Source organism: Clinocottus analis, unplaced genomic scaffold (genome assembly GCF_023055335.1).
Source record: "Clinocottus analis isolate CAN_PGR_092001 unplaced genomic scaffold, fCliAna1.0.p SCAF_19, whole genome shotgun sequence".
Taxonomy (NCBI): Eukaryota; Metazoa; Chordata; class Actinopteri; order Perciformes; family Cottidae; genus Clinocottus; species Clinocottus analis.
Genome location: NW_027175920.1, coordinates 12,605,045 through 12,615,044, shown reverse-complemented (window position 1 = coordinate 12,615,044; position 10,000 = coordinate 12,605,045). Strand labels below are relative to the sequence as shown.

Below are 10,000 nucleotides of genomic sequence, written 5' to 3'. Positions count from 1 at the left end.
CTGTCCATTATAGTGGCATTGGCCGCGTTTCCCAGATTCGTTAAGAAGCTCTTAAGTGCCAAGAGCTTCTTAGGAGCGCTCTTAAGAGCGCTGTGAAAGAAGGAAGTGTTTCCCAGGGTCATTCTCAGCTTAAGATCTTTCACTTCGAAGGTGATGTAAGACCAGCTTGACGCCCTCTTAACAGCAGAAGGCAGTTAAGAGGGGGTCTGGGAAACACACCTATCTTAGCGCTCCTTCTTAGCCAAACCCTTCTTAAGAGCCTTCCTAAGTACTTAAGAACGATTCAATCTGGGAAACGCAGCCATTAACTTCACTTCAGTATTACAGACCTGTCTTCACACGTTGCCTTGGCTCGTGTGCATGCCACTTAATCCCCAGTGGACACAGCAGTTCATTCAGGTTGAGCCATTCTGAACTGCAGAAACTAAAAGGAAATCTCCCTGTACATGCACCACAGTTTAAAATCAATTGTCCCATCTTAATGCACATGCCTTCTCCATGTCAACACTCTGTTAGGACCATCTTTTATACACCGGCAACACTAAAAACCAAACTGAGCACCCTTTTGGAAACTCTCCATCCAGGCATGGTAAAATGAAAATGCTTTTATTTGAAGACCAAGGCGCTGCCCTCAAAGCGTTCATCATCGTCGGTGCAGGCGACATTTGAGTGTGACATCAGTGAAAGTTAAAAGCCTTCTCGCTAACAAGTGACTCACACACACACACACAGTCAAAGCATTAGGAGAGGTTGGGCCAGTTGGGAGGGGAATCAAATGTTTGAGCGTGCCTGCAGTGATGCTTCTGCCGACAGCCAGGAAGGTTTCATTCACTGAGACTTACTTTGCTGTTTGTTATTTAGCTGCAGCCGTGTACGTTGGCTCAGAGGTATGAAATCAGACAGAGATGGGCGACATGAACGAGTCATTGAATGACTGAAAGTCTCCTCGGGGGAAAATGTGACTCTAAACTCTAATATCAGTCTTCGTAGGTTTGACCCGTAGTGATGAAGAGATGTTGCGTCTTCGCACCCTGATGGCCGATGACCGACGATTTTAAGGACAACTCACAAACTCCTGCGCTTCCAGTCCATGTGTAATGACACAGAGGTCAATAAACTAGTCATCATAGATCATGAAGTATCCGACTGCCACGCTAGCAGTGTAACTTTACCACTTATGTCCGGACCGACCTCTCTCCTCAACTGTTGTATGTCGTTATACAGTCATTTTGACATTGGTCATTTGAACATTCATGGCCCCCAGAGGATTAACCCGAATGATCCCACGACAGCAATTTGATTTTTTTTTTCCATGAAATGGATTTTCAGACATTCATGTTGCAGAAACTTCTATTTTTGTCCTCATCGTTTGGTTTTCGGCCAAATATCCGTGCAGTTTATGATCATATAGGATAGTGACCATTCTAAACCTTATTATCAACATTCAGAGATTTAAAATCACAGCCAATGAATGCTGTGAAGTAGTCTCGGTGTACAATTCACGAGTAGTTTGTGATGTTTACAGTATTTTACTTGAGTGTTCAGTGAGCATGTTTGTAGTGTACAGAGCTTCAGTAAAAATGTCACTGTGACAAGAAAACAAAGTGTGCAGTTTGAAGGGATTTTCCGGATGAACTGGGTTGGCAAGATCGAGGAAGCTTTTATATTTGTTATGTTTATGATCCGTGTCCAATACCGCGCCTCTGTGTTTCTTTCTGGTTCCTCTTTTATCTCTTGAGGTCATTTCCTCCCGCTCGGATCCACAGTAAAGGTCACGGTGCGTCCGCTCACTGCGGTTCACGTCCCTACTACTAATCAAAACCAGAGTGTGCGCAGTAAGACGCTGCATGAATAAAAAGGGGTTGTTATTTTTGTTGTTTTGCCTCAGTATGACGGTGGCGATGAAGAACCAGGCCAAGTGGGAGGTGATGGACAGGACGGATGTTTTCTACGCCGGCGTAGTGCTCATGGTGCTGGGCACTGTGCTGGTGGTCAGCAGCTTCCTGGCTCTGGGATTCACGGGGACCTTCCTTGGTGGGTATCAAATATAGTGTCAAATATCAAAGGCGCAATCCACTGATTATATATTATATATGTTAAGGTTGTTTAAGTTAAAGTACCTTTCCAAAAAACTTACTAAGACTTACTAAGTCTTACTAAGAGGGACGGGATCCGGCATGAATACACTTTTCTTTTGCCAAAGATGGAATCGTTTGGGGTGTTTTACTTTTGAGAATTGTCCGAGCAATTGTCGTCCAATATTACAAATTTGTGTCAGAGTGCTGTGAAATCTGTCCAACTAACGACTTCCTCTGTCCTTGGACCATCACATGGGATCAGGACCCCAAAATAGAATTTAAATGCAGAAAAGGAAGAAGCCTCAGGGAGAGCAACTGAGATGGGCAGAAGTGCAAAAGATGTAATGTGAACAGAATGAATAACACTGTAACATTGCATTACATTATTCATATGTGTTGGCCTTTGCGAAACAACATTTCCACAGCTATCAAACAACTTTTTACACTCCGGCTCGCCGCACACAAAGGGAGGCACGTGCCTGTATTAGCGTGGCGGTCGAGCAGCAATCCAACACGGCCATGAGTTACATTTATACAACATAACACAAAACTCCTCTTGACCAGAAAAATCCCTAAATGCACAGTAGGGCGCATATTCTAGAGATTATTTAGAAAACCATCAGTCAGCCCTTTAATCGTCGATATACCGATTGCCTAACACGAGCCTACTCTTAGCCTTGTTATTGTCTTAATTTGTTTCCTACGTTCTTCTCACATTATGTACAATATTAGGAGCTGTATCCAATTAAACATGTATTTATTTGTAATACTATTTAATAACGTGGCTATTATGGATGATATGGGATACAGGACACAGCACACACGTGCCGTAGCCTCACGAGGACACATTAATGCTCCTACGACACGTGACTTCGGACACATATGCAGAAATCTTTCGAGTCTGGCTGCAAAACACGAGTGTGACGGTATCGCCATCGTGGCCATTTGGCAAGCTGTGGTTTCTAGGTCAGTCGTTTTTGTTTTCTGTGAGTCATCTCCAAGATCCAGACAGTCTCCCATCTTCGTCCATCACTGGATGGCAAAGGCCCCGGACCATCACTGTGCCCACTAATCCCTGAGTATGTCGACAGAAGGGACGCAGCAGGAGGCTGTGTGTGTGTGTGTGTGTGTGTGTGTGTACGAATAGGCATCTACTTTGTGTAGCAGAATGAGCAAATCAATCACACGAGACTCTGCTGGCACGTTTCATCCTCCGATCCTGTCGAGCAGCAGCAGCAGCAACGTTAAAGTCCGTCTCGCGAAGTTCTTCTTCAAGGGACAACCGAGTGACTGAGGAGAAGCCGGAGCCGGTATCGGTCAACAGACCAGTGTCCCAGAGACACGTGAGCACAGGAACACATAACAGTGGTCTGAAGACCGAGGAAAGGACACGTTGTCGCTGCCTGCTGCTGTAAAAGTGATACATAGAAAATAAGAAGACGCTGTCTTTTTATTATCCAAGTCAGGATGCTCAGACTCCTGGAATGTAAAACCTGTACATCCACTTTGTCAAAGATTTTCCAAGCTCAAGCACTTCACCAGGTCAGTTGGCCAGATGTCCGGAGACCATAATATGTACACGCACACGTGTGATGTACAGTTGCAGCACCTTGGTTCCTTCAGGTGGCTCCATATTTTGGACATCTCACAGGAGGAAGAGCGCACAACGAAGCCTGCGATCCATTCAGCATCGTCATTTGGGCTGCTAACAATGAAAAATGAAGAAGGCTGGTATCAACACCTGTAAACCCTTAAGGCGATGCTTCATTCCGTGCCCATGGGAATGATGGGTACTTTCTGTCGCTGTTGTTAGCACTGCTCACGCTGTTAGCGCCGTTAGCGTCTAGCCACGGGCTCAGACTTCTCCATACACAGGCATGCGATCCCGGCTGGGGTTATGAAGGGCGATGCCGGACCGCAGTATCGATTACTGAGACCCGGCCGAGTCGTCTCCCATGCAGAGGATATGCAGTTTGACTTTTCAACATGTTTTAAGAGACTCTGTGTAAAGGTGTATCTGTGTTTGTGGTTTCTTTTCCAGTTCCTCCTACCATGGGCCCCCACAAACATCAACACACACATACACACACACACACACTAATGGAGGTTAAAGCCTGTGGGTGTTTGTAATTACATTTTTCTTATTTACTCCATGTCAAGCGCCTCACTTTGACCTGATGACTCAACTCGATCCGGCACAGGGTCAGAAACCTAAATCACATCACACAGCCGGTGTTCACACACTGCTGAGCGCAGACCTACTTCTCCAACCTCTAGGCTACCATTGTGCTTTCACTGCTTTTTCAGCAATGCCCTTTTTTTCCTTCTTTTTCTGGAACCACAAAGAAACAACAGTGTTGCAGGAACACAAAGACAAATGTGTTACGCTCGGGCCCTCGAATGGACGGGTGGCCGATAGTTGCTCGGAGGTCAGAAAGGAGGTTAGCGTGTTGTTCTGCGGGCCGGTTATGCTCGTTTTCTTTTCAAAAGCAAACACATTTGTTTATATAATCTCTGTTTTCCAGCTGTGTAAATGAGCATACACAAAGGAAATTGTTATTCTACAGCCCCTTTGACGGAGAACAGGGCCAGCGGCGCCCCATGTGTAACTCAGCAGGTCGGTTTTACCTGCGTGTGTGTGTGTGTGTGCGTGTGTGTGTGGACACACAATATCTGGGGGAACGTATTACATAACACGCAATACTAAGTGCTCAGGCTTCAGAGGTTACAATGTCCTGCAGCAGTTTAGTCCCCCCCTCCTTGTCCCTCCCCCAATTGTTTTATTGGACCCCAAACGGCACAAGATACCACACATTAGTTTTTTTTTAAATCCAATTATTGTTTATCATGGACCTCCAGTGAAGGAACTGAACTGGCATTGAACTCCCTCTCTGCTTGTGCATCAGTAAACAGCACATCTGCGTCTGTTTTGACTTGGTGCCACTGTGGGGATTTTTCTTTTTATCCGAGGAGAACATTAATAATGGAAAAAAACGCAACATACGCCGTGCGTCGCATTTTCTCAAAACGCCTCTTCTCTCCCGAGCGCACACAGTTCATTGTCCCCCATCGTCCATAGTTTGCGCACTTTCATTGTTTGGGACCGTGTGCCCGCTGGACGGGGCGGAGGGCCGATCCGGCGCCAGACATCTGCATGGATTTCAAATGCGAGCGAGACTCCCGACGCCACACAGAGTGACAGCCGGTCAGGATATATTCTGCTGGTGCAGTAATCTCACCTTTTGCGTGAGGCCATGTCCACGTGGTCGTCGTGTGGACATCGCTCGCAGCCGGGTGGCAGAGGGGCAGCTGGACGCTGTGAATCATGCTCCCTGGCAGCGCACGGTCAAAGTCCGGCTTCACGGAACGGCGCTTTGTCAGAAAAGTGTTCAAAAATGATTGACGCGTGACACAAATTGTGCGTTCGGACTGAGACGACGAGGTTCTGTCGGTTTAGATCCCCCGTCCATCGGTGCCGCATGATCGACGAGATCAAATTAAGAACCGCCGCAGATTTTTCCGGAAAACTGGAAAGTGCATGCTGGGATTCAAGATCTAAGAGATTCAAGAGATTGTTTCTGTCATATGAATTAGAATAAACTTAAAGGTAAAAATATATATATATAAATAAGGCACAAAATATAACAGTATTGCACAAGAATATGATAATAGTATTGCTCCGTGTATAAAGTGCACGATGCATCGCTACAATGCATCGGCCTATTGCGTCACTGAGCTGGAAGCCAGTGGAAAAAAAATAAATGGAAATGGTATTTTTGTCCAACATCTCATCTCAACCTGTTACAGCAATGAAGCCTCTGTGCATGTGTCTGTCCTGCTTCTCCAGGAGATTACTTTGGCATCCTGATGGATGAGAAGGTGACGGGCTTTCCCTTCAACCTCACGGAGAACCCGATGTACTGGGGCAGCACCGCCAACTACCTCGGCCTGGCACTCATGTAAGTGTTTGTGTGTGTGTGTGTTTGTGTGTGTGTGTGTGTGTGTGTCGTCTTCCACGGCTGTATCTGGGGTCAACAAGAGTGTGATTTGAACGGCGCGTCCGCGTCACGCCGGCTGATCTTTTGGTTTTCTCGCGGAGCGTTTAACCGTTAGCCGAGGAGTTGTTAACGCGCACAATTAAATGAAAGTAATTGCTGCTGACGTACGTCACCAAGTGAGGTCACGCAGAACGGCACGGACAATGAGCCGCCGCCCGCAAACAGAGAGCGCCGCTTTGCTGCAAGTCACAAAGCACGGGAGGTTGAAACTTTTTCCTTTTTTTTTTTGTGCGTCTCTATGACAACTGTGGCCATCCCGGAGCCCGCCGCGCGGCGTTGCTATGCCAGCGCTCCAGCGTTGACGAGCAAGCGATTAGGCCCCCCAATTTCTCTCTTCGCATGGATTCGGTGCCAAATTATGTCGCCTCTATGGTCCCTTTTGTTGTGACTGTTCCACCCCACTTTTGCACTGCCAGAGATCCTCTCTCTCTCTCCCTCTCTCTCTCTCTCTCTCTCTCTCTCTCTCTCTCTCTCTCTCTCTCTCTCTCTCTCTCTCGGCCTTTGCCTTCGCTGCCGTCTTCAGTCTCCATCCATTAAAGAACCTGACGCACGTCCAACCTAACGCGTCAGGTTCTTTACATTTTTCATGATGTATCGTCGAATCCAAACTGCACTCCTTTTTCTTGCGGAGCTTCTGACTGGATGAGTTGTCACGCCGCAGTTATTTCTTCCACGTTGACTTTAAAACAGTTCCGATCAATATTTGTAATGCTAACAATGGATCGCTTGTATTTCAATGTTTTTATCTTTCCTAATCACAAACCCACCGAGGGTTCTCACCTGACTTGTCTGAAGTGGTTTAAAATGTTCAAAAAATAACCCAACGTGCACATGCTACCATATATAGCTACTCGTTATAGAAATATTGCAGCTCCTTGCAGCTACAGCTGAAGAGCGTGCGATGGGGAAACACGCCCGATAAGCCCCGCTTTGTGTGCCAGACAATCTCACCCTCACATTCAGCCATTTACTGGCCTCTCTGAGTGACCTGCACAGGATATTTATCCAACACACATGCACTCAGACTGTTACATGATAGAGGACTCGACTCATGCCGCTTAATAAATACGAGGGAAGGGAAAATTGCTTCTTATATATCGTACAGTCTCACGTGCAGCATCGCTGCAAAATGATGTGCTGTTTTTGTCAAACATACACGCATGGACACGGGGAACATCTGCCTCCTCTTCACATCTGTATGTCTCTGTCAAACTGCGGTGTAAATATGGTTCAAATGAAATAGTTCCTCCCTGAAACTGCTCACAACGAGGTCTGTGGGTTATGTTGAGTAAGCGGGTGATTATATCTGGAAATAAACGTAGCTATTTGTTATTTTATGGCTCTCTGAAGCCATATAGTCCCATTATATTGGAGAGAAGGCTGACATCTCGAAGGCCAATATCACCAAAACACTAAACAACTCACACATGTAAGGAGATAAATATGCTTTTTTTATTTTGGATGGGACGTATGGATGGATACGAATCCTTTAAGGGAACACACAATGTGTCTATTTTGATTGTACTTTTTCTCACGCTCTGAGGAACCCCCTCCAGCTCCGCTATCAACTTTTCATCCCCGGAGTGATCGGCAGCGTGCTGAGTCCCGCCCCTCAGTTGCATTATGGGCCGTTATCATGTGTTGCGCCCGCGGCATCTCTTTGATCAGCGACGCCCTGACTTTCTGAAGGTCAACTCTCTCCGGGGCGAGATCCCGCCACTCCGCCTCCTCCGGTCGAACATACGCCTTTGCTTTTTTTCGGCCCAGGTTGACGGCACAGTGTGTGTGTTTGTGTGTGTGTGTGTTTGTGTGTGTGTGTGTGTGCACATGCGGAGCATGCAGCAGCAGCATCAGAGGGTCAGTAAACTAAACCCGCGCCACGGCTCCATGGACAAAGCATATACATTTTCTTCGTGGCTGTGTTTGCTGCACCGTGGCCACAGCTCCCGTGTTTGACGTGTGTCTTCTTTCACCATAACGGGCGGATGATGAAACAAACCGATCTCTGGGTGAGCTCGTGGCGTTTCAGGTCATGTGGCGCAGGCCTTCTGGTTGAGTCGACAGTTCAATCCAGAGTGGTTGAAGCAGCATTTTAAGACTGCATCCTGTGTGTTTTTAGTACGTGTGTATATACTTTTCTTTGCTTTTCTTCAATATGGCATGTTTTCTAGTAAAAAACCCATTTTGAGTCAAATAAACAGTCAAGCAGAGTGTGCTTCAGAGCAGGCTACCTTGAGATCAACGGGTCGTGGTGTCCGGTATTTTTCAGTGTTTTTGTCTTAAATGTTTGTTTTCAGTTCAAGGAATTTAGTTTTTGCACTCCCCATGAGCGCTCACCAAAACAAGACACATAGCTCCAGGAACGCATGTGAACGGAGACAAAGACGTCTCAGTCCAACCCTATTGACGCTCCCACACACCGACAATGTAGAAGTACTAGAGTCGCTCTCTTTAATGTAAGTATTGCAATATTTATAATAATAATAATAGAACTGGCTGAACTGTTTCAGCTGCAGCAGCTTTCAGTGAATACAACACGTCATGTGAACATACGCTTAGTATGTTGTGCACAATATGATCAGGGTTTAAAATGAACACCAGCCAGCTGCCAAATTGTGTTTTGTATGTGTCAGTTTTGATGTTTGTTATTGTTATTTACATGGCAACAGTAACAACGTCCATATGCTGATGTTTAGTAAGTATTGCTTAGCATGACCCCGTCCTGGTTTAGCACATTAGCATAGTCAAAAGCTAAACATTTTGACTAATTCATCCTGTAGGGGCCTTGAACATTTTCAAGGAAAATTCATCCAATAGTTGTTGAGAAATTTCACTAAAATGTCAATTTCATTTTTAGGCTAGATCCCAAATCAGAGGTTTACCAACGTCATTAGGATTATTCCTGTGGGAGCAAAGAGATAATAAACTAAATTCCATGCCAAACATCTTCAAATTTCAGTCCGAGCCAGAGTGGTGACGCGTGAACGCAGATCTGTAAATGTGTAGAAAAATCTGTAAATGTGTTCCCACGTTGCTGAAGTCAGTAAAGTAAACTTCCCTTTGGTGTTATCTGTGTGTGTGTGTTTGTGTGTGTGTGTGTGTTTGTGTGTGTGTGTGTGTGTGTGTGTGTGGACCTTTGTGACCTGAATCCCCAGGCAAGCAACAACAAGCTCGACTAGTGTCCTTCTTCAAGACAACCACAGAGATAAACTCATGAGCTGCAGGCCTCATAATGAAGAAGAGGAACAACAAGAAAGGACCTTACTTTTAGTGCAGTGGCCAAAAGTACTGATTATCATCGTCTGATTGAGCAAACTCCTATTCATTTAAACATTTTTTGTCCCCAACTGCTCAATCTCCTCGTCTGAATCCATAGTTTTCCACGCGAGATCCGCAGCCTGATTCATGCAGACGACACACGGCTCACAGTCACTCAGGCACGTGTGAACGAGATGGGCGCACAGCGTAGAAAATATCATCGCCGGTCTTATATTAGCATTCATGTATTCAGACGCTTATTGACTTGCATCCAACCAACGGCTGTTCTCTCTGCGGATCATTCGATCACATAACAAGTCATGTAACAGTGAGAATTTCAAAGAAAACACCGTCCACAGCGTGAAGAGGGACCCAGAGGGCTGAAAGATGTGGGTCACCCTTACTTCTTTCTCCTGTCAAAGTCAAAGTCAAGGGCCGATCGTACCCGGAGAAGAAAAAGAAAAAACTGGCATTCAATTGTTGCTCAATTGAGCGCCGTGTTTCTCTGAGAAACAGGAAGTACCTCCCACTTGGGCACGAGCAAGTAAACTGACGGTAATCTGACCACTTTGGGGTTTGACATGAGTAATTATGCCAGTTTGTTAT

At 45.9% G+C, this 10,000-nt stretch overlaps 1 protein-coding gene across 1 annotated transcript in view; it reads left to right on the top strand.

Moving 5' to 3' along the window:
- pemt (phosphatidylethanolamine N-methyltransferase) overlaps positions 1–10,000 on the top strand; it is a 43,773-nt gene that overhangs the window by 28,056 nt on the left and 5,717 nt on the right. The window contains exons 4-5 of the mRNA XM_068583277.1: positions 1,889–2,034; positions 5,926–6,037. Of these exons, the coding sequence (XP_068439378.1) occupies positions 1,889–2,034; positions 5,926–6,037 (258 nt within the window). The remainder of the gene's footprint in view (positions 1–1,888; positions 2,035–5,925; positions 6,038–10,000) is intronic.